General features: G+C 40.5%; 1 protein-coding gene across 4 annotated transcripts in view; it reads left to right on the top strand.

The window, feature by feature from the left end:
- The window catches only part of robo1 (roundabout, axon guidance receptor, homolog 1 (Drosophila)), a 300678-nt gene that overhangs the window by 223983 nt on the left and 51135 nt on the right, over positions 1 to 25560 (top strand). For all 4 annotated transcript variants that reach the window (XM_055045468.1, XM_055045470.1, XM_055045467.1 and 1 more), the window contains 4 exons: positions 16181 to 16338; positions 22918 to 23038; positions 24233 to 24371; positions 24477 to 24604. In XM_055045468.1, the coding sequence (XP_054901443.1) occupies positions 16181 to 16338; positions 22918 to 23038; positions 24233 to 24371; positions 24477 to 24604 (546 nt within the window). The remainder of the gene's footprint in view (positions 1 to 16180; positions 16339 to 22917; positions 23039 to 24232; positions 24372 to 24476; positions 24605 to 25560) is intronic.

Here is a 25560-nt window from a genome sequence, read left to right as displayed (position 1 = left end):
CCATGTGAGAGACGTCTTATCTCAGAAGATATGTGATGAGCAGAGAAGAAGTTTGTTCACCGAATCCCGGTGGGTGAACGCCGAGGACTCAGCTTGCTTTGCTGAGGAATATGTCGGTTTTGTCTTTTTTTTTTTTACCAGTGAACAGTTTTAAAGAAGGCTTTTGTGTTGTTTAATATTCTGATCCACTGCTCAGCAAGCATAAGTATATGCTTCTGTAAATTCTGTTTCATTGCTTTCTTGGCAACATTTAGTTATTTAGTTATATTTTTCATGGTGATTCTGACTAGTTGTTTGATTTTTGGGGACTTTTTAAAACTCTATAATAAATAAAATTAAAATGTGTGGTACAGGTTCCTTTGTAGAGACGGCAGTCAGTCCCTTGAGGATGCTGCAATAATTTTTTGTGATGTTGCGGCCTAAAATTACTGATATTGCAGCTCCTTGTTCAAAAAGTTGAGGTCAAACTTCCACATTTTTTATTTTTCTATAATATGTTCTTACAAAAAGATAGAAACTGCTGCTTAAATTAAGAACAAATAGAAATGTTTAAGTACCTTCTTGGCATGGCACCCTTAATACAAAAAGACATTGACATTGATAATTCTTCCTTTGTCAAAGTGCAAAGGAAGAATTCCATATTTGATCATTCAAATTGACATGAACCGCCTACAAAGTAGAAGCAAATTCTACAGAACATCTCAAAATGGTTTTCACAGACACACAAAAGGCGAAATGTTAACCTTCAGAGTCACACATCTTGAAGGTTCCCCTTTCAATAGACAGTATGGAACAGGAAGTCATAACAACGGATGAAAATTGCAAGTCCATGCAAAATTTGTGAAGGATGAGTGAATCTGCATTAACAGTTACAATCACAACATCACAACCTTTGAGGATGGACTGAGCAGTTCTGACTCCAAATAGAAAATGAAGTCATTTTGGCATCATCCCCATTTCTGCATAAAACCATAACATCTCTCATTTTATTTTTAAAGAACTCCTACTGAAATTATATTGTGTGAAGAGTGATGTGTTCATGGCCTGATCATAGTGAGAGTTTTGCCGAGCACCAGTCACAGTCAATCTAGACAAAATTGTCCAATTCTAAACCATGGTGGATTCATTGAACATCATTGATCTTTTATTTGACATAAAATCAATTGAAATATTTAATTGTTTAACTAAACAAGTCTTCAAATGCATTTATACAATAATGATGAGTGCATAAGCACAACTGTGGTTCAGCAATAAGCAAAACCTTTTTAGCTGTCTAGTTGTTTGGCTATTGAGGTCTAGTCAAATCATTTTATTGTGCTAAACCTCACCTGGAATGTAGATTGGTGGGGAACTTAAAGCCCACATACCATAAGGCTTATGGTATGGACAGGGTGGATGGAATCATTCATATTTTCTGTCGGGTCTTCTCGTCGGCCATGTTGCATCTGGTGTGCCACACAGACGCTCTTCATAGCAGGATGGGTTGTTGTGAGGATTCTGGGAAGGAGTGATATTAGCTTCAGTTTCCACTTAAAGTTCAGTCTTTGCTGGGCCAGTTACATGTTTTTTACTGGTCCAAATGACACACCTCTGCATTTCCCCTTCAAGACAATCTCAGACATCTGCTACCAACCTGAACTCTGCTGCTTTCCAGCCTCCAGTCCCAAACCTTTCGCATTGCTTCTCCATTTCCTACATTTCCTTTTCCTCTGTACCAGATGGGTTCCTCTTGTCTTTAATAAGACAAAATGACACACAGCTGCACAGAAAGTATGAAATGGCATCTGTGGTGTTTTAACCTCGCTACTTTGGATGGAAGGAAGAAATATGTTCCTTCTTGCTGCAGTTATTTTATTTACAGGACAAAAACTTGTTTTTTTGGGGGGGAAGGAAGTGGTTTCAACACACAAAGAAAGGAACAAAACTTGGTTGCTTAAAGGGATGATATTATGTATTTTCAAGGTACAGTTCACAGCAAAACCAAGTCTGCACTCAGAATAAACCTGACTGTAATTTGACACCTTGGAATTAGAAAACTGGCCATCTGGCTTTTTAAGAAGCTCATAACTTTGGATATAAAGTAAAAAAAAAAACTGATTTTACACAAAAAGATTTAAGAAGAAGGAAACAGAAGACAATTGCTCTGAATTTCACCATGGATACAGCCGCTGCTGTTTTGAAGCTGACAGCTTCATATCCTACTTTCCATGGTCTTGCCTAACTTCATGTGATTACACAGCCACATGAATTTTTTATATGTGGATGTTTTGGTGAACCATCAGCCTGTTTTACAGAGATAATCTGCTGGGGATAGGACTGATAAAGACATGAGAGCAGCATTTAATATTCCGAGGTAACGTCTGGTCAAGTTTTAATTTCTATAAGAGCTGAAATTTCATCTCTATCTCATATTATTTTGTTTTCTACTAATATCTTGCCATATGCTATCACCAAAGATCAGACTTTGCTCAGTGTGTTTGAGATAATTTTCTCATAACAATTTTACAATTTATTTCGCTGCTTCTATAAACTTAAGTGCCTGTTTGGGGGATTCTGTGCGAAAAACAAACATGTTTGTTTTTTCCTATGACGTAAAATCTACAATTGTTCATAAATGTGTTGTCAGTACATAAGGAAATTCTAAAATGGTATCAATAATTATTGCATCATCATAAAAGTTCACTGCAAGTCTGTGGCAGTTTCTTATTAAAGCAACATCCCATAATTACAGGTCGACATGGTGCCAGTTTGTAGGACAGCTGGGTTAGATGCATCAGGCAAAACTTTCTTCATTTTCGTTTTGGAATGAACTTTTGAAATCCAAACGTCATGGAAACTTTGCCAAGTTGAAACAGAAAGAGGAAAAACTTTGAGTTAGAACTCAGGGTGAAATAAATTTAACAAGCCTAAATCCCTACTCAAAATATGTTTGCACAAAAAGTGCCTTGATACTCCATGTTCGCCAGGCTCCAGGCTTCTCAGGTTGCCAGGATTGAATTCTGCGAGGCTATGCAAGACGCGCACAGCAGAAGAAGAGCAAGAAAAAAAAAGGAAAAGGATTTCTTTTTCTACTTCAATAAATCTAGCTGATATTTTGGAGTCTCTGTGAGTTACGTCGGTTGCGATACCGTTAAATGCCATGCCGCTGGTCTGGGCTTTGAACCCTGGGGAGCAGCAACATAAATCAGCTCGCTAGGATGTTTAAGGCATGTTAACAGTAGCAAAGTATCATATAAAACAAAGGAATAAAAACTCTAAAATGACACTTTGTTTTGTCTGTGTACCATCAAACGTCACGGCTGGAGAACCTGGGACTCCACGCTGCCTATTGACCTTCCTCTCTCCGTTTCACAGGGATCAGAGCCATTTCTGGCACATTCACAGAACTTTTCTACTCAGCGTAAGCTGTGCTTAATTCTGCGTGTTGAACAAGTTGACAAGTGGTAGTGAAAAGCTATAGCGCCAAAGTGTTGGCCTTGATCTTCCCAGAGAATGCATCCACTCCTTTGGCAAGTGTTGAAGATGAAATTTCAGCTCCGTTTCTTTCTGGTATACTATATCCGACGGCATTCCCTCGGCCCATTCATTTGGCTATCGCTTCCCACTGTAACAGATCCCGTCCCCGGATAGGGTTATGGAGCATCTTTTCATCTTCTCATGCTCCAGCTGGGAGAGTTTAAGGTCCATGTGGAAAGCATTGGAATGGGGATGGCAGCTGATCAGAGAAAGATGTGCCTCGTTTCAGGGCCGTAGCAGCGGCGCATGCCTGGAGTTCAGTATCGTTTTTTTTTTGCCTGGCCTCACCTTCTTTAACATTCCTATTCCTTAGGACTGAGGTAGACCTCCCAAAGTCTTTACTTTTATTTAACCTTTTCAACGTCTTGTGCCGGGTGTGCCTCTTCCACCGGCCTTGCCTGCTCTCTGGCCTCCCCTGCGCCTGGTAAAGTGATTGGAGTGGGATCAGCATGGTGGAAATGAAAGTGGCCATGACGAAAGGCTGAGGGATCGGCTGTAACATTACATTTGGATCCCCTTGTGTTTTTTTTTTTCCTCTTTCCCATTTTCCTCTGCACCAGTCGATTTCCCTCAGTACAGACACTATCATATTACACCCCCCCCAACCCAAACCCAACCCCCTACAACTGCAGCTGATGTAATCCCAGTTTATGGTCCTTTCCCAACCAGGACACTGTTATCCACAGCCATCACTCACTCCTACTGTTTGCTGAACCTCTATCAAGTTAGTAAAAGGAAGTGTGTTAGCATGACTTAGATGAAGGGAAGACTTCAAAAATTTCTGAAACAAATGAGTTTGTTAAGCATGTATAGAAACATCCAAACCCCTAATCTGTACTGGCTCTTTATGAGCACAAATCAGTCAGACACAGCCCAAAAAAAACAGCTAATGAAGTAATTTGGGTGACATACATGGTGCAGAAACTTAAAAATGTTATTATATATGTCATTGATAGTGATTCTGCAGAAGAGCCAGCGGTAATGTGAGATATCGGGGAGATGGTTTGTTCAGCATGATAAATAACGTGCCAAAGTAAAGTTCTATTTTTGTCTCATCCAACCATCACCAAGCTCCTCGTTCCACAGCTTCTCTCTCATCACGTTCTTCTTGCTGCCAAATGTGCGGCGTGCGTGACCAGCATGTTTTAGATTTTATTACAAGGCATCAGAGTAAAGGTGATAATTACAAATGCATGCTATATTTTTTGACTTGCATAAAAACCAACCAACCAAACAAACAAAAAACGCTATTAAAAACTATTTTGTGATAAATCAATCATTGAAATAATAAACTAATTTAGGAATCAATTAATCATCAGAATAATTGATTAATTAATTGCTAAAAATTGTTTCTGCTGTTCTTTGTGTTGGTTTATCTTGCAATATATAATTCAAAATGACTGTAATACAAATGAGAAGGTTGTTGTCACATAAAGGAAATAAAGGCTGAGGATGCGTAAACGTTCCAGAGATGCACTATTTTGTATTAGGACTGAAACGATTAATGTGATTAATTATAATAAATTGATCACTGAAATAAACTAGTTTAATAATGAATCAATCAAAATAATTGGTTGCGAAAACAATCATTAGTTTCAGCTGTACTTCATCTTGCAATATGTAAATCAAAATAAACGTGAAGGTGGTTGTGACGTAAAGAAATAAACGTTTCGAGGATCCACTTGACCCGCAGCGAGCGGGCCAGACTTTAAGAGTCTCACCTCATCCACACCAGGATCCCATTCCCGTTGCCCCGCTGCCGTTTATTCAGCACTGCCATTTAATCCTGCTGCATCGGTCTCCACTGTTTGTAGATAATATAGCTTTGTTTTGAGAAGATGAGCAAGAGGCTGAGGAATGTCCTGTTATCTTGCCGTGGGATCTCGGAATAATAGCGAAGTGGAAAAGACTCGCAGCAGATGTTTGGACTCCGAAACGATCCGAGGAGGGCGAGCGGCGGGTCAAACGGCACTCTGCAGGAAAAGTGTGCAGTGTTTTTGGATTGAATTTCTAGTGGCCGGGTAGCGTTAGCTAGCGTGGATGTTCCTGTCTCAGAACACCTTCCTGAGTTATTCTCCCTGTGGCATGAGTGCGTGTCATTCTGTTGGGAGCATTTGTGATGACTGTGCCATCTTGACTGCAGCTAATCCATTTATCCATTATGCATCTGCTCCTTCTGTGCCTTTTTTTCTTCTTCTTCTTCTTCAAGACACGGTTACACAGATGGGCAGGCAAACAAGCATGCATGTTAAAACAGACAGCTATATGGATCTCTCTTCTGCAGGAAGGAAATCAAGCAATCTCCTCACATCTTAGTTTCCCCCCCATTTAACGCTGTCATCGCTACTCCGGGTTCCACGCGGCTTCTTTGTCATAATAAAAACAAGACGAAGGGGATTAGGTCCGAGTGGGGGAGAGCTGATGGAGCTGCAAAAGCCAGGAATGTTAATTGGCGAGATTGTTTTAATAAGGTCCTCATCCCTGCAGATGCGAGGAGAAGGTTAGCTAGTGGGGCCACACAGACTGAAGTGAGATACCAGAAAACAGCAAGTGGCACAATGTCAGCTGGGCTGTTTGAAACCTCACAGGAACAAAACAGATATTTCAAAATAGACGCTCTGGGTTCTTTTTTGGAGGTAGAGGGATTTAAAGCTGCGGTACGTAACTTTTATAAAAATAGGTTTTTACATATATTTTTTAAAACTTTCACTATGTCATGACAGTATAATGTGAGAGAAATAATCTGTGAAAAAAGAGCTCCTCTGCCTTCTCCCTGTGGTCCCACTGCAGAAATACATCATTATCAGAAACAACCAATCAGAGCTAGGGGGAGAGTCTTAGTGCTGTCAATCAGGATCGCGTACATACTGTAGCTGTTCCAACGATGGCAAAACAACCTCTAATTGAAGGAAAACTGTCTATCTGCAGTTATCCATTGCCATGCTAGCTAGCCTTCACGGCAGGCTACACCGTGGGGAACTAGCTGTAGCATAGCAGAAAGCAAGGCAGCGGATGTAAGGCGGGTGTACATGAGGATGATTGACAGCTGTACTGCTGAAGTCTGTTCACGCTTTCTGTTATCTATTAAAACTTATGCTCTCTCTCATTAAGCTGCAGCTCAAATGAAGCTCAGAGGCTCATAGAAAGCAGTTTGTTAGCTGGTTACTGAACAAGATAGATCGGCTTCATTCAGGAACAGAAGCCACTCCCAAGTGTGCTGTTGACCTGACATGGTAGAAATAGTTATGATGTGTCTATTAATGGTAAAAACAGTTCATTTTTGACTTTTGGACTGGCTGCTTACTGGTTAGAGATGACCGTGCTGCCGCCTTGTGTCTGTGTTTAGCTAGCCGGTGGCTCGAGGCTGTAATTGAACCGAGGTTTACCGTTTAAAAAGGAAAGCTCCTTCTGGTTCGTGAGACTTTCGGTGTCTAAAAACTGCAACCACTAAAACCTTTTGTTGCCTAGTTTGGACATAATCGTAAACATCTTGCTTTTATAACAGATATTTGAGCCGCTGTAGGTGCACGCCTTCTCTTATGAAGGTGCTGCAAATAGGGGTAATTTCTCTGCTTGTAAAATCTTTTACCTCTCTCTCACAGCTATATCTCCTTCATTATTGTTTTTATTGCTATGCTAAAGCACCGTTTAAGAATGGAAACAAAATGTAACTCCATTGGCACTTAGGCTTGTGATTAAATGTGGAATTTTTATTGAACTTGGCCTTTACCTAATCAGACTGTTCCTTACCCAGTACATGCACTAAGCCCTTTCATGTGTATTCTCAATCAACATGCTAATCATTTAAAAGCTCCCAAACCTACAGGGCTTGTCAGTATTTTTTTAATCGCTCAATATAAATGTGATAATTTCATGCAGATGTTGTTGCACAGTCTAGATTTAGTTGGGTGTTCCTATCAGGGTTTTATGAGATTTTTTTTTTCCCCCCTTATTTGTTGCAACATTCTTGGAGAAAGTGAGCGTGTTGCTCCGTGTTTTGCCTCGTATGTTTCAGCTGTTGCAGCTCTCAACCCCTCTCTGCCTCGCTCCAACTCCCACTCGGCCAGCAGCACTCTAATCAGACAATCACTGTTTATTGAACTACGAGGTGCCAAGCCAGTCAGTCACTCAGTGGCTCGCGTAAACCTACCTCCCCGCTGCCCTCGGTGCCTTTGGCTTTGTCCGCCAAAACGCCATCTCGCTCTCTTCAGGCCGGACGTGAAGACTTATGACCATTTAAACAAACACAGCCACTCAATGGTCTCTCTGTCTGTTCGGCTAGGGGCAAAATTTTCTTTCAGTGGTGTGTGCATGTGTGTACGTGATGAAAAGCGTGCCTCGGTGTAGTGTGTAATTGTTCTTGGATACCAGCACTCCTGAAATCCTAGGAGGAAACGGTTATGGTCTATTCCTTGGAGCCGTTCTGGGGCACCACAAGTGTACATTTGCCTGATGTTCACTCATCACGCTAAAATCCGGCCTGATTTGAAAGTTTCCACGATTACATTTATTTTTATTTGTCTCTTAAATTAATAGTATTCTCTCAACATTGTCATTTACATTTGTCTCAAAAGACTATATGAAATGAGCCTGGCTGTCACAGTTAAGCAGAAAACTATTTCCACATAAAAAAAAAAATCTATTTTGTGTGTTGTAGATTTTAAAAATTGAGCTGAAAAATTGAGTTATATAGAGCTGAGACATTGTGATGAATCTGTTATTAAAGTAATCAACTAATTTAGTAATCCATTAACTGGAATATGCAAAGAAAAAAACAGGAGTTTAAGCGCTGCCAATCTGCCTGTGTATGTGCTCTTTTCTTACTTCGACACCACAGCTTCCCTCCAGCAGAGCCTGCTTGAATGCTAAGGCTATTTATTGTGGCCACCAATGACGACACAGTAATAGATTTTTTGCAACAGTAAATTGTTTCTCCACCATCAGCACATTAAGCAGTGTGTACACAAAGGTGATTGATAGTGCTAAGACCCGCCTCCAGGCTCTGATTGGTTCTTAGCCAAGCTGTACGTCCTGCACACAGAAATACACAGAACACAGAAATGAGACAGAGGAGCTCAAGTTTTCCACATATTATTTGTCTCTTGTTGTACTGTCACAACTTTAAGAAATATATATAAAAATAACATTTTTGTAGAAGTTACACATTGCAGCTTTAATGTATTGTATAAAAAAGTTTCACTTGAAACAACTTGCAACATCTCCATAGATCCTACTGATTTCACATTAAACAAATTCACTGATGCTATCAGTTACTAAGTAGCAACATCCACAAAGAAGAGTATGTGCTGGAGCAAACTGGTAGTGCTTAACATAAGAACATCCAATTCTTTGAGTTGGTCCAAAATCGACAAATTCACATTTTTGTTGAATTAAATGGAAAATTCTAAAAACTGCAACCAATAAAAACTGTGTTGCTAGTTTGGACATGGTCATAAATATCTTATGCGTTACTGTGTAAATACAAAAATTCAATGCCTGTTGCTACTTTATCACAAACCATACTGTGTTATCTCATATGGGACTTATCATTTTTTCATTTCTTAAAAGAAAATGACACAAAACTAGACAAGAATTCATGGCCATTCACTTAAATCTGTTCTATTTTCACATTTTTAAGTCACAGATGCTGGTTCCTACAGGCATTAACTTGGCCATCTCGACTCCACTCAGTGACATAATGCGCTGAAGGTGAACAATGACCTCACAGCATCTGGAGCATGCAGGTGCAGACCCCTAAAGGCTGCCGGGGCCGATGTTGTCTGTTCTCGCTGACATATTTACAGGTCTCCGCAAAATATCTCATGTTCAAAGAGCCAACTTAGACTTTCAAGTACTTCAAACCGGCGCTTCTCTGCAGATGTGACCTATGAAATGTCATTGACGCGTCTACCGTGGAGAGCAATTATCCGTGCAGAATCTGGACATATTAAAAACTATAAAGAGAATCATAAAAGAACAAAACATTCACAAGTGGAACACGTTTGAGGGTTTTATTGGTATGTCAGCTTTTATTTCAGCTTTCTTGTCAGTTTTATTTCTGCATTTGTGCGTGTAAACTTTATGTGTATAATCCTCTGTACGAGACTCTGTTACTGGTGTAGAGTGTCTGCAAGGTGGCCAAGGGCAGAGAGAGAGAGGGAGTAGAGTGTTCAGTTCCAGCAGCTTCATCTGTCTGGTGAAGAGGTCGGGAGAAGAAAGGTATAAGATGCAGGAGAGGAAGAAGAGTTTTTTATTTATTTTATTTTTTTTTCAACGTACTGTTAGAGTCTTACAATATCCTCACACCCGCCGGGAAAACTTCGCATATATGCGGTGCAAACAGACACGCTCTCTGCGCACACGCCGCTGGCAAATGATTCACCTGCAACGATCTTTCAGCCAGCCCTGGGGGGCTAACACGCCAACGCCATGAGGCCGTCGTTCATGCACCTCTATGTGAGCTGAGAAACGGACAGGCTAACGAGGTCACATGTCCAAGGGAGAAGGTGAGAAATTTCAAGACAAAGTGAGAGATGTGACGCGGTTAGATGGAGAGGTGTGAGCTGGAAGCTGAGGAGGATCAGGATGGGGGAATTACCTGCACGGTGGTTTTATTTCTCTTCATGGCTTAACCCTTTAACTAGCTGTGTTCTAAATGTGTGCAAACCTTTTACAGTATTCCCCTAATGTTGAAAAGACACAATGTTGCTATTCCGGTTTTTTATTCAATGAGAAACGCAACAGAATTCACACGTGAATATGTTTGTTGATGCAACAAGACCTTAACAATCATACCACACCATCGACCTCCAGCTACTTCCTGTTGCCTTCTTCTTGCTGGTTTGCACCATTGGCAACGTCTGGTTGTTGATCATGTGACTCGTGATGTGAAAAAAATATTTCCATTGCAGTTTTGATAAAGAAACCAATTTTGATATGACTGAAAAACCAACTTTTCCTATCGCCAACACGTTTAAAAAAAGAAAGAAAAGTTGTTTTTTTCTTAAATTCCATCAACCGATTTTCAAAATGTCAAATTCTGCAACTAAATGGCCAAGAAAAATGCAGCTCATGTCATGAGGGCGCCAGTGTCCTCATGGACACATTGACTTGCATGAAAGTATTTTTATCAAGGGATTTGGAAAAAAGAACTGGATAGCACCACTTTAACCGCAAAAACACATAATTCTACCAAGTATTTTTGGTCTAGTTTCTACTGCCAATATTTTAATACACTTGAAATAAGACTAAACTAACTTATACGTAACTTTTCAGCAAGCTTGTTTTAAGTCAATGGTCCTTAGGATTGATGAAAAATGCAAGATTCCACTTATAACTTGGAGAAAAATATCTTTGTATAAGTGAAATAATCAATACTTCTTGTATAAAACATGTTCCTATATTTTGCTAAAAATGTACTTGCAAATAAGCTTTGTCTTATTTCAAGTGTAATAATATATCTGCACAGAAATGATTTTTTGTAGTTTTTGTAATCAGCATGAACATCTGGGTCTGCTGTGCTATTTGATTTCGTATGTTTTTTGGATGTTTTTCTTTTACCATGTAATAAGGTTATTATCCTGTAATAAACTTTCATAATATTTAACGCCGTTTTCCTGATATCCTCAAACTGTTACAGCTTGAAAATAATTCAAAGTTGGACTTGAGATATTTCCAGGAAACGTAGAGGATAGACACAAAGACATTTTATTTATTTTTTCCCTCGTCTTCTTGTTGTTTTTCTCTCCAGTTCATTTTCGGTGGTTTCATAACTCACTTTTTTCCCTCTTTACAGTTAGCCTTCTCTGTCCTTATTCAGGGAATAAAGCCAGCATCTCTGCTGAGTTGACTTCCTGTGCTTTCTGATAAACCTTTAATTCCCCTGGTGCGTGTTTTTGTATCCGTCCACAGATTTGCGGGGAGCTTGTTTTACTTGGTTTAATTTCCTCAGAATAAAGCTCATCTGATCTTCCCACCCAGGCTTGCGTGTGGCATTAGGTCTTCATTTTCATTAATGTTGGAGGGGCAACATAGGAATCTCATTTTAATTTGACATTTAAACATCTGCTTTCAATTTCCTGTGGAAAAGGCTGGCTGTGTCTCTGTGGACAGAGGATCGCTGAAAAACGGTGAGTTTCCAGAACTGAAAGCAGCCATCAGAGCTGACCTTTAGGAGACGGTTTGAATCAAATCTGGTTGTCGCCTTTTTAGTGCCAAAACTGAGACCATAGCACATCCAATGATGGCAACTTCCTTGGCGCAGGACACTATAGTCATTCTGAAGCCATCTACTGCTCTGATTGATGATAGGTTGGAAACATTAGCTAAGAAGCCACCACTGACTTGTAAGAAGGGAACTACTCACTAGCTGTGTTTCCATTTAAACAGAAATGGAATTGAAATCATACGTGGATAGGTTTGTCATTAAAAAATATCCTCGTACTCTGTTGTCTTTTTCGCCATTACTCACATCTGGTTGCTCATCACGTGACTCATGTGATACAAAAAACGTGCTCTGTGTATTTTTGTAGACAATTAAGAAAAAAATGTGCATCCTCACATCAGGATGCAGCAAGAGGATGTAGTAGATATGCTGGACCAAGAAATGAGCTAAAACAAACAACAACAACAAAAACACGGTACAGTTATTGTTGTTTTTTTTTTTTTTTTGCATTTGACTGACATTAGTCTTTGAAAACTATTGAAAAAGGTTATTATGCTAGTTCATAAATGCTGTTACATGTGGACATTTCTCATGTGGTCCTTTTGGCTTTGATCAGTCTGCTCTAGATTGATCAGGGATCCTGTTGAAGCAGTGGAGAGCTGCAATATTAAATGCAACACTGAAGCAAAACTAAAGTACTACAACTCAGTTGCAAACATACCAAGACATGTGGGCTGTTCACCTAAACTGACAGGAATAGAGTGGAGGGAATAAACCAGACAAGCAGCCAAGAGGCACATGGTCTCTGGAGAATTTGTTGACAAGGCAAATTTTACTTGTGCACTTCTTCGCTCCTTTTGGATATTGCCCTAAAAACACCATCTCCATAGCAGAACATCTTGATAACATGTCGTGGTCAACCGTGTCAAATGCTGCGCTGAGGTCCAACAGAACCAACACTGTGGTTCTTCCACAGTCTGTATTTATGTGGATGTCCTTGAACACTTTGACGAGGGCAGTCTCAGTACTGCGGTGAGCACAGAAACTGGACTGAAAGACGTCAAAGCGGTTGGTTATTGTTTAGAAACTATTTAGTTGTTGAAACACGGCTTTTTTTTTTTCTAGAACTAGAAAATCTGAAAACCATGGCTCATTCTTTCTTCACTTCACAATAGTTTTTTTTTTTTTTTTGTGCTGATAAAAACCACCATAAAATGTGCTGAGGGTTAGTATTGGTACTGTACCAGAATGTGAGCAAGCTCAAGGTGTCTTTACTGAACAAACTGGTAGAGAATGGCACATTAAAGCCTGAGTTAGAAAGCCAGCAGATGTTAGAAATGTGTTTTGAGAAATACGTTTGTCTTGTGCAGAGTCAGCAGTCTCACAGCATGGCTTGTCGGTCATACGAGACAAGAAGTGTTTTGTTCTGACCAATGAAAAGAGAAAATGGGGTGCAGAAAGGATCCCTTTACCTTGACCAAGCAAATTGATATCTGTCCAGGTCCGGATATCCGCCCTGCTCCATCCCATCATCAGCATATTTGAACAGATCCAAGATGGACAAAGAGCCGTCTTCATGCTGAGAGCTGTGGCTGTGGCCTATTTCCACATATTAGTCTACAAAATGAAAATCTCCGTGTGCGCACACATTCACAAACACACACACACACACACACACACATACACACACACTGAGTCTAGCTTTCCTGTTAATAGCCCGGGAAATATTATCTGTTAGGGGACAGCTGCAAACTCACAGTAGAGACAGAATAGTGGGGTTGGCTCATTATCCTAAACACAGATACAGACCACACCATACACCCCAAGGACAGCATAGAGTGTGACAGCATTTCCCCCCCTTCTGTCCCTTTTAGAGTCGAAAAAGGGGGACATAAAGGGTGTGTAGGTCTTTATGATACAGGAAGTATCGGAGTCGGATCGATCCAAGAGGACCAGAGGCAAGCCATTCCATCACAGGTCGGCCTCAGACAAGTAGAGGAGTTCAGTGCATCCGGATCCAGACCCGTTTGTCTGTCTGGGAGACTGTCTGGCTGCCTCCATCCCAGAGGAATTTGTTTTCCACTTCACAGATGTTCAGGGTTGTCTGCTGCGCTGTACTCAGCTGTGTTTATAACAAAGAGGTGTTGGTTTGGAGGAGGAGAGGGCAAGGAGGTGGGGGGAGTGCGCGCCAACGGGGAGGGGTTGGAGGTCACCATGCTGATGGTGTAAACACTAAAAGATGCCAACGCCCCTCCCCCCCACCCCTATTCCTCAGGCTCTTGACATGTAATTTATTTCTTTCCTTGTTTCACTTTTACAAGTTACAATTTTTTTCTTATCCCAAAAGAGCCTTGCATGTGGAAAAAACGACAGTAAGCCCGTTTGGGGTGATGGAGACAGAGCGCAATTATTGTTACACCTACCAAAACCACTCCAAAATGCATTCATTACACTCCACACTGGAGCCCAGTCTTTATTTTGAATGTTTAAGTGGATCTCAATCATGGGATGATCTGAGTCAGAGCTGGCAGCCTGCATTTTCAAGCGTTTGGCTCGTTTAGCTCCTCAAGGCTGCGGATTCGTTCAGTAATCCTCTTTAGACCAGATTGGCTTTGCTCACACAAATATGGAGTGTTTCTTCAGATGGAGTTGATGCTTTAATGGATCGGATGTTTAGTGTTTACATTCGCGTTCCCGAATGACTCGATCCTTTGGTAACCACACGGCACGAACACAGCACACAGCTGGGGCGCTGAGTAAGGGCCTGAGATCTGGGACGTCCATCATGCAACTGCAGTTCATGTGGTTTGTGAATAGATGTGTGGATGTACGGCGTGCCTCCCCCGCAGCAGATGAGTCAGACCATTCTAGTAAAATATCACTGGTGAAATATGGTGGTGTTCTTCTAAATCAACACCAGTTTGGTTGCGTCAATGTGATTATGCAATGAAGGGCGGCTCTTGTTTTTTAAACACAAAAATCTTCTGAAGTTGAAAAGTCAGCATTACTGGAAGCACCAAGTAGAGTCGGACTTACTAAAAAATGTAAAGATTTAAAGAATTTGGTGACTGTCAGGAGGCAAAGGGTCTGTCAATGGGCCTCACGTTCACTTTAGACTTAAATGACTTTAGAGCAATTAAAAGCAACAGATCCGAATATGTAGGGTTTTTGTTAAGAAAAAAAAAGATTAAGAAACATTAAAACATACAGAACTGATATGTGTGTTCAAACACTGAAGTGCAGGAACATACAGACAGATGGGTTTTTTGATTTTGTCCATATATCTTAGCATATATGAACAAATTAATAAGTTTTATTCACAATCCCTTTTCTCATTAGAGATGAATTATGTCTAATGGTATTTTTTGATTGACCAGCTAATATCGATTTTAGGCAACTTAAATTTCTCTTTACGAATCAAAAGTGCGAGAACGGCATTAAAAATAGATTTTTCTCTTAGCTGTGCTGTATTGAGCTGTAATTAATGATCTATATTCAGAGATGTTGTAGTGAGCAGTTGCTGTAAATGTGATCTGAAAATGGAGAAAATAATTGGTGCTATGTTAATAAACTGAATTAAAATGAACTTCTACACCTGAGAGTCACATTAATGTTACCACCAGGTAGCACTTGCGTATAGTTTGTTAACATATGTCAGCATGTTTCAGCCTTTTCACCAGTTAGCCCTAAACAACATGACACACTGGCCACTTCTGGCTTGTTGCCACATTTCTAGTCGTTGTTCATCTAAAGCAACATTCAAACCTAATGGAGAGACTTTTGTTCGACTTTCAGTTTTCCTTACATTGATGGCTCCTCTGGTGGATTCTGATGACTTGTGGTCATCTTTGCAATTTTTCATTGAAGCTCTCAAACGAACACCAGAATCACTCAGTTCATCGTGTCGGATCCACGCCGTGTGGGACTGATATGAATAAAACAGATCTGAGATTAAGAACATGGCGCCGTCTTTCAGGTTTGTAATGAAAATCCAAAGTTACATCACCGCTTTGTTTTATCCCTTCCAGTTGGTATAATCTATGTGAGTAAAACTGCCGTTGTGTTGCTACCAAGATGAGAACGGAGGGGGATGAATATGATGTAGAGAATTTATGTTGGGTGATTGCAGGAGAGAGAAACATACAGGGCCATAGGAAGATGAAGTATTGGTGATTGAGAACTGAAGAGGAACATATGCTGAATGTATGAATGTGTGCATGATTATTCTATTTGCCAGTCTATATGAGCCAAAACGAAGGTCCGGTCCATGAGAAATGCTGATGGACATGCAGTTATGTACCTGAATGACAGGAAGGTTAACTTTCTTTCAATTTGGTCTGCATTGCAGGCAACACATCAGCAGAGATACGTTTCAAAATGCATGTTAAAAAAACCCTACGTACTCCACTGTGTACAGCATACTAAACAGGACTAACAGTCAGTTGTTTTTTCTTCCACAGTATTTCACTGAAGTGATCTTTTCCTTTTTGTTTCTTGCAGTTCTACGAGACGACTTCAGGCAAAACCCTGCAGATGTGATTGTTGCAGCTGGAGAGCCGGCCGTCCTGGAGTGCCAGCCTCCACGCGGTCACCCTGAACCCACCATATCATGGAAAAAAGACGGAGTCAATATTGATGACAGAGATGAGAGGATCACTGTAAGTACTTCACATCACCGTTTGTATTGTTGCACTGCTTCTTTTGTTTCTTCATTTGACATGTATGGATTATTGTGAGACTCATCATCAATTTACAGTTCTTGTAAAGTTCTGTCCCAGTGATATTAAATTTTTTCCCCAACTCTGGTTTGTATTTACAATTACAAAAAAAAAAGAGTTAAAAACATTTTACCCTGTCTTGATGGCCTTAATAGTAAGGAGAGGAAGGCAACTTTGTATGTTATTAAATAAGGCAATGTGTTGCCACATAAAAATACCAAACTTGTCTCTCATTTCCAGGGTCACAACTTCCATACTCAAGAGAACTATAAGCATACATTAGCAACACTCTATTTGATTTAGCTTTACCCAAAATTCTGGTGAAGACCAGCATCTTGTTCTTTGCTTTGCTTTGTACAGAGGATCTGGACTATTGGGAAACAATTGCTTCCTCTGCTGACGTTTTCATTTGTAACCAAAATTACAATATGTATGTATTCATGCCAACGTTTGGCTGTGAGATATGTAATGTGCCGCTTCCACTCTATAAAGGTTTCTGGACATTTCCTGCCCTTTAAAGAAAGTCTTGCTCTCGCTCTCTTTTAGGGTGCGTTCTCACTGGCCTTGTTTAGTCTGCTTAAATCAAACTCTAGTTTGTTTCCCTAGAAAGTCTGGTTCGTTTGAAAATGAACTCTGATCCACCTTATAATCTAGGTCTTGGGCCGGTACAAGTGAACTCTGCTGTGGTTCAAAATGTACATGTGAATGCCAAGAGGAGTAGGAACCGCTCCAAAAGCAGGAAGTGGACGGTAGAGCAGGGGATTCTGGGTAAATACAACCTACTAGCAGGAGAAAGAGATTGTGTTTTGACCAAGACAAAAAAGAAATTCTACAACCGCCAAAATCTTAGCTCCACTTCATTTTTCTTTACCTTTTTTGAAGAAAGCTGAGCTCAGTGTCTTCTTCGGAGCTTATGTGTTGTTTCCTTCATCTGTTTCTGGTCACTATCAGATGTGAAAACACCCTTAAAGTCACAATTAGTAACAATTACGCCATCACACTGTTCTGGCCAATTTCTTGTTGCATCTTCGTTTTGATGACCCTGTGATGGAGGGAAAAGAAATCCTCAGCTGAAAAGTTTGATTATTTTTGGATTTGTTAATGTAGGTCACAGTTGGTCCTGTTTCATTAGTCAGGACTCTTGTATTGATTAGGCTGTATTGATGAGGAATCAAAGGAGAGAAAGTTTTACTCAGCAGCTCTTCAGTTGTAGAATCCATACAGCTTTCTGCAAACAGCGTTCATTAAAAGACCAGCAAAGCCAGCAACCTTTTCATCAATCAGCTCCATGTGTGCACTTACAAACGATCTGAGCAGAATTTCTGTATTCATTAATTTAAAGAGGATGTTTTCTTAAAATCTTCTTTTCCAAGAATTCAACCAAGCACAAATTTGTGCTGCAAATTGATGAATGATTGCTGTTTCACAAACTGTCTTTAGCAAAGAACTGTAAACAGTTTCTCAAATGAGAACAGTTGAGTTTAAAAAGGCTCCTAAACAAGGCAGCTATTGTTTATTTTCACTAAGAGCCACCGTGAAAGATTAGCAGACCATGCTTTGCTGCTAAAGAGCAAAACTGAAAGAAATGAGCAAGAAATCTAGTTAAAGGGAAGTATATATCATGCTTGATCTGTCACTGCAGACGTGGTGGAAAGACACATGAAAGCATTTTGTGAGATGGCTTTATTCATCTCTTGTGTCTTATTTAATCTGGTAGAATATAAAAAAGAACATCATGAACCTGGTTTGCCAGTCTCTCAGCGGTGGCCATTGCCCGATCCCAAGTGGAAAACAGTAACTTTACATTTCTGAAGTATTTCTTCTTTGTTTTCTTTATGCTTTGTTCAACTATTATTATTCCATTTAAACCCAATAATTTGTTGACATCCTCTGTTTTTATCTCTTTTTTTTCGTCACACTTGACATATTTTGAATGAAGATTGTGAATACTGCTGCCACCGCTGCTTGCTGGCCAAATGACACTGAATTGTTCTTCTGTAGCCTGCGGCGGGTTGCAGGCTCTGAGCAGCTGCTGTTGCTCACCATAAACTTCCCATCAAACATGCTGTGCTCCCTGACGACCTCTTCAATCGGCCTGCTAGATGTCGTGTTTGACCGTCTGAAAATGTGTAATCAGCTGTGCTGATGGGTGGCTGCCTGGATGCCACGTCAGCAGAATTGGGAGAATCATGGGACATCGTCCAGAGTTTGTTTATGTTACTGTAAATTTGGTGACTGGACGTGGGAGGGAGGAGGTTGGAATTTGTTTTAATGGGACGAACAGCTGAGATTGTTATAGGGGGTTCTTCTCAGCCAGCCTGCATGCTAACGCTTTGTTCAGTTCACTCTTTCTCCTTTGCAACATGCTGAAACGTGCGGTCTCCTTGGTGATCCTACCAAGGTCTTAAACCACCTGCAGACGGGATTTTCTTTTTTGAACATGGATGGTATGTCATATAGGACATTCTGGTCATTATTTTTAGCCCTCAACACACATCTAAACCAGTTAAGTATTGGTATTTCGTTTCGTTAAGATAATTGTGTGCAAAAGCAGTTGAAAACTTAACTCACTCACTAGATGCTGTAATCTCTCCTGCCCATTTTGCCTGACTGGGAGAGATATTTTGTCCCAATCAGAGTTTCTGCTGGTCAGTTTCAATATGCTGCTCTAAAATGGGTTTACCCAGTTAAATCACAAATTGTCTGTGATTTTTTTTACAGACAATCTGAAAAAAAATCAAGCTCCTCAGCTTTCTCCCTGTGGTCCTGCTGTCATCTGAACAAATGCATCGTAACATAGGAAACTACCAATCAGAGCCAGGAGGAGGGTCTAAGCACTGTCAATCTACCTTGTGTACATGCTGCTCAGATCTTCTCCTTTGCTCTGCAAAGATATTGTGTCTCATTATGTGACATTAAAATTTTAACAAAATACGCAAAAAAACATTTTTTATAAGTGACATACTAAATGTTCTGTCAATCTGTGTGTGCATTTGTTCATTGTGTTTTAAAAAGTTCTATTTCTCCTGCTAACCATACCTTGTTGAAATGTTTACCGTCTGTTTTAATGTGACTTGTTAATAATTTGGTTCAAACATAAATCTCTTAATTACGTTCACACTAAACTTCATTGGGTCATCATACAGCTTAAACTGTACATCTCAGCACAGACAAACCAGGTAGCATAGCACACACCGGCTATGGATGCTGTGCTACCCGCACAGACAGATTTGAAAGGATTCCCACAGCGACGTGAGAAGTAATGTCTTTTAGCCACATATTGCTTCTGCTAGTCACGGCTGCAGAACTAGTCTATCAGGAACAAGGCAGAGGGGGGAAAAAATAAACAAAGAAAAGAAAAAATCCAAGCACTTAAACCTTGTCAAATGTCTGCTTTGCTCTAGAGCTTTTCAGGAGCATAGTAAACGGCAGAAAAGCAGCACATTGTCCCCTTCCTTTTGTGTTATTGTTGTGGCTAATAACATGCTTGGAAAATGAACTGCTGTGTGGATTTGAACAAACACGATTTTGCATGTGGGGGGTTTCACATTATCAACAATGCCAAATGACATGAGACAAAAGGCGGCAGGATAGAGCTGTCTCCCCGTAATGCAGGGATAATAGTCAGATTGTTGGGACTTTCGACAGGCTTGTGCGCTGCGAGAAGAGAATGTGTGCATAGGGGAAAAAGAAGAGATTCACCACATTCATCGTCTTTAGCCCAGCCTCAGGGTTCCTGCTGCTCTGGCTCTCCACGTATTCTGGGGGAAATGCCGAAACTACAGATATGCAGTTGCAAGAATCAGAATGGGCTGGCCTTAAGGTGATCCTAATGCCAAAGCCCTGTGGAAACCATGGTACACCCCCTTTCTGAGCTCTTTGAGCCGCCCTGACCCTGGTCCTTTGTGATTGTCACAGTATTTTAGCTGTTAAGCCTTTCCTCAAACAAACAGTAACATAATGATACTTCAAACCTTTCCAGCTCCACAGGGTGCCCTAAATAAGCCAGTCTTCTAAAACCTGTCTGTCTCCTGCTTTATTATTCATTTTAAACAGAGGGTGAAGGGCAGAGGAATACCGCCGGACCATAAGATTTGTCTTTAATCAGTCTTAAGTTTCCTGATTCTAACATGTGAAGTGGTCTCATGTAGACTAATGGAGATGTCAGAAGAATGTTGGCTGTTCAAGATTTAAACCAATAGTATCTTTGCCTGTGTTGGTGTTGTGTTTAGACTGATGTGTCATGTTTTTTTGTTGTTGTTGTTTTTCTGTTGGTTTTTTTTTAGCCAAAAGAGCAATTAGGTTCATCTTTGGTTCCATCTGTACAAAGCACCTTGTTCCACATGCTTGCTGTGCCCCCTTCCTAACCCTGTTTGCAGTCTACCAACAAACAAGAAAGACCTTAGAGCAGGTGTTTTTTTAAATGGCAGCATCTGTGGCAAGTTAGGAAACAGTGTGTCATCGGCGTAATCATGGTGACCTCATGGGCATATTAAGTGCTGTGTTGTAGATTCATCAGGAGGTCATAAAATGTGGGCCGTTCTAACATAACATTCCTCACTTAAAGCCAGGAGTTTTCAAATCCTGAACTCCAAGGCTGTTGTCCTGCCACTTTTACATCCTACACACCTGAATCAAATTGCTGAATCATCTCTTCGATAAACAGTCACGTTTTCCAGAGTCCCGCTCATGATCTCAGTATTTGACTCTGGTGTGTTTAAAGCAAGCACATCTAAAAGTTGCAGGACTCCAGGCCTCAAGGTCTGGATTTGAAAAGTCCCTCTATAATCCCTTCCATCATAGATCTGGTTATTTTTGAAGCTGTGTCCCTATGAAAGGGCTATTGTACCCTGAGGTTTTCTGCCAGGACTTCCCTAGATTTAACTCCATCATCTTTGCTTCAAATGTTGAAGAAAACTAGCTATGCGACATGATACTGCATCCAACATGTTGATTTCTGTCTGTTTTGAACAGACCACCTTCCTCAGTTGCTGCCGTGTTCTTCACATGGTTTGTGGCTTTATCAGAATGTCCCATTGTTAAAGGACAGCCAAAAGAACCTCATGGATACATAATGTGATGTGATGCACATCAACTGAGACATCACAGAATGTGTGGGATCATCCCGGCAATGGAGTTTTAACAAGGTAGTCATGGGCAGATCAGACTTTTGTGATATAGTGTGTCAGGTTCTCTGTCAGTGCTTTTCTAATGGGGATATCGATTACATGCTTGCAGGAGGTAAAGCTGCTCCTGAAGGCTGATGTGTGCATTTAAAACCTTAAGCTGTATCTGAGCAGAGAGATCACTGGCACACCATGCTATTGTCTGGGTCTGTACCGACTGCCACGGTTGTCAGCTCACAGGGCTGCTGATGGGCCTGTGCCGGGGCCCCGCGATGCCTTTCTGACTGCCTGAGAACAAAGCATCTCCTCTGGCCTGTAATCAAAGCCCTGGGAAATAACAGACATGATGTTCACCTGGATAAACACACATTTACCAGCGGGTGTGTGTGTGTCTGTGCCATTCACTTGATGCCAAGAAGAATGCTCTCAAAAGTGTTCCCAGTTCAATGATGGTCTGAGTTGTTTGAGATGACTGGAGGAGTGCTTGTGGTCCCAGCAGTGCCTCAGGTGTTACCTCAGGGACTGAGTCTTTTAAATGGCTAACCCTGAGGAGGAACAGGCCAACTGACTGCCAACAATAGGAAGAAGCTGAAGAAATTCCTGTTTTTGTTTGTACAAGGACAAATATAAAACTGCTGTAATCACATCCTTAATATATTTTTGTTAGCATGCTATTGTGTACACTGTCTTGTCTTACTTTTTGAAGTTTTCCACATTTTGTCACATGTCCTTTAAGCTGAAGTTTGTGACTGAACAGGAAGTAAAAAAGATAAATGGTTTTCAAATTGTTTTACACAAACAACTTGAACATTGTTGTGTTTATTAGCAGACAGGACCAAGCTAAAGGGTTTCCTGTGCTAACCCTAATAAACTAAACAAAAACATCAGTTCTGCTGTTGCAAAAGCACAATAGCAACATGGTATTTAGCTGAAGCTAATGCTAAAACGCTAATATCAATTAGCGCTCAAGTCAAATTATATCTGCTTTTGAAAAATTACTACCCTAAAATTTTATCTTGACATTATATATTACATGTTTAAAATGTCTTGACTTTATTAAACTAAAACAGAAAAGAAAATGAGTGCTTCAGAATTTATCTGGAAAAATGAATTTAGATGAAACAAAATGTGCTAAATGTTTTCAAAGTTGGCAAAAGCAGAAAGCAAAAAAAAAAGACCTTCGCTACTAGTTGATGTCTTTTATCATATGTCACTACCAGCTTTCCACGTCCAGAGACTCAGTTGTTGTCCAGTCTTCTTTCCAAATCAGATCAACATCAGTCAGATTGGATGGATTTTTTTTTTCCTTGTGTCAATAGTATGTCAATGGTAAACAGTGTAACTTTCTTGTTCTCCACATTTAGGTTCTAATTACCTTTTTGTATCTACTCAGATACGTGGAGGCAAGCTGATGATCACGAATGCCCGCAAGAGTGATGCTGGGAAGTATGTATGCGTCGGCACAAATATGGTCGGAGAGCGTGAAAGTGAAATAGCTGAACTGACGGTTCTGGGTAATTAAACTTCTATTTTTTTTTGTTTCTCTCTTCTTTGCCGCATGCCAACCCATTGGTTAATTCTCTTCTTTTTGTTTATCTGCTGTAAAAACAAAGTCCAGATGTTTAGTCTCTGACATGCAGGGTACAAAATGATGTCGCTGACCTTTAGCCCACAGTGTGACAAGACTCACAGTCTCTCTATAAACCGGGTTCCTGGGTTGCTTATTGCAGCTTCTTGTCTGTGAGCAGCTGGACTAGATTTCACATGAGTCACCTTTGACCCAGATACTCATCTGGGCCCCGAACAAAGCAAAGGTTCCTAATTACATCACTAACTGGCTCGTAATACATCACATGCTGTCATCAGAGCACCTATAAGACTCTAGGTATTTTTATCTTAAATTTACATGAACATTGCATCAAGTTTTGTAATAGTTGCAAACTGTTGGGATGCGTGGATAAGACAAAGTGTGAGTATTAGTTTAGGTCAGGTGTCATCTGGAAGATATTTGATCCTGGGTTTTGATTTATAGAGGATTCTGTGATTATAAACAATGTAACACATCCAGGTGTTTCCTTTCTCTGCCTTGGTTTTATCTATTTGCAATACATTCACTACTGTGTCTTCTTCTACTTCTGAACATGTCTTTTTTTACGTGAAAAGATTCTCAACCTTATTTTGTGGACAAAATGCTCTTTTTTTAAATTAATTTGAGGAATTTTGTTGGTAAAAGGTGCCAGAAAGCAATTAGTGAAGACTGCTTTGTTTTATTAAATTTCTATTAATAGTAGTTCTAATAATGTGTATATGAGAGCAGAAATAATTTTTATTTTTCTAATTAATTTGATACTAATCTTGGCCATTTTCCGTAAAAATATACATGTTGTTTCAGACTAAAGGAATTTCAAATTATTTTATTATGCGCTTTTATACAAATTACTAGATAAATTTTAAGACGGTAGAATAAAGAGGCAACTAAAGAGAGGGAAAGTATATTGCAAAGGTACGAGTGAACAAAGTTCAAAAGTAGTTCCTAGTAAAATAGTCGGATGGAAAAATAATGAAATTTGTTAATATTTTTGTTTATATTATTTGAGGGGTTTAAGTGCACAGAATGATAATAATACTCACAGTGGTAAACAGCTAGCTTAATGGCTAGATAGCTAGATGGATGTCTGCTTTATTGATTTCCTGTCTTCTTTCTGCAGAGCGTCCCAGCTTTGTGCGTCGCCCGAGCAGCACTGTGGTCTTAGTGGACCAAAGTGTGGAATTTAAGTGTGAGGCTCGTGGTGATCCAGTTCCCACTGTACGCTGGAGGAAAGACGACGGCGACCTCCCTAAAGGACGGTATGACTCATCCAAGCAAAGACTCCTTTTTTGATCCCTTTGCCTGCGCCTGGGGTTATTTCTGCTTTCCGAACATTTTATTCATCTGGGCCTTTACATATCCAGATACGAGATCCGTGAGGACCACACCCTGAAGATCCGCCGCGTGATCTCCGCTGACGTAGGTTCCTACACGTGTGTGGCAGAGAACATGGTGGGGAAGGCGGAGGCCTCAGCCACGCTCACCGTCCACGGTAGGCCACACTACGGTTCAATAACACTGTATAAGTCTAAAGTTTTACCCTGATTTGGCTTTGCAACATGTGTTATTAATAGCCCCTTGGACAGCCGCTCTAAATTCATTTCCATTTTAAGTTTTAGTGCGGCTTGATTGAAAAGTAATTTAGCCCAGCTACAAAGCAATAATAGCCACCAGCATAGCTACTATATGATCATCACTTTAAACTCTCCTCTCTCTCAATTAGCTGATTGATTTCTAATAAAAAAGAATCCTAAAATCTATAATGGTTGTAGAGCTATTGCACATGGGAGCTCAGCACCAATCGATTTAATGTGCCTTATACAAGTAGTATTTCTCTAGAGGCACTTCGTCCCTCATGTTTTCAGACTTACAGTACCGTTCGAGAACCAATGGAATATATGTGTGTGTCTCCTGTGGCCCTCTCAATTGGACCTCTTATTAACACGGTCGGACTATAAAGCAGCTGGTCACAGAGTGTGAACATTCAGAAAGAAACCATTCAGGGAAAATAGGAGGTGGGTGGGATCACCCCCCCAAAAGTCTCCTGAGACTCAGGGGAACACTGGGGCCATTTAACGGCAAAACTAATGGGAATGTTTGGAGTCTGGTGAGACAAGAGGGGAGGGAAGAAGGGAGTAAGCTTTGAGCACAAAGAACGAGGATTGGACAGAGGGGATACGGTGAGGGCGAATGCCGGCGTTTGAGGGTTGGCTCACAATTGATGCGGAACGGGTTGGGATTTGGGGCTGGGGGCGATAGTTGGGGAGAAGGGCTGGTGGTGGTGAAGAGAAATTTCTGCAGTGAGGTCAGTCATATTAATGTCACCACCAGCAGAAATTTAAAGAGACAAGGCATCTCTTTTCATCTGCCAACCCCCTAGAAGGAAACCCGAATAGCTCATTTTCACATGGCTACCCTTTACAATTACTTCCCACTTCGCTCAGTAAG

The sequence above is a fragment of the Poeciliopsis prolifica genome, unplaced genomic scaffold, assembly GCF_027474105.1.
Source record: "Poeciliopsis prolifica strain line A6 unplaced genomic scaffold, Auburn_PproV2 SCAFFOLD022, whole genome shotgun sequence".
NCBI lineage: Eukaryota > Metazoa > Chordata > Actinopteri > Cyprinodontiformes > Poeciliidae > Poeciliopsis > Poeciliopsis prolifica.
This window is presented reverse-complemented; position numbering and strand designations above follow the sequence as displayed.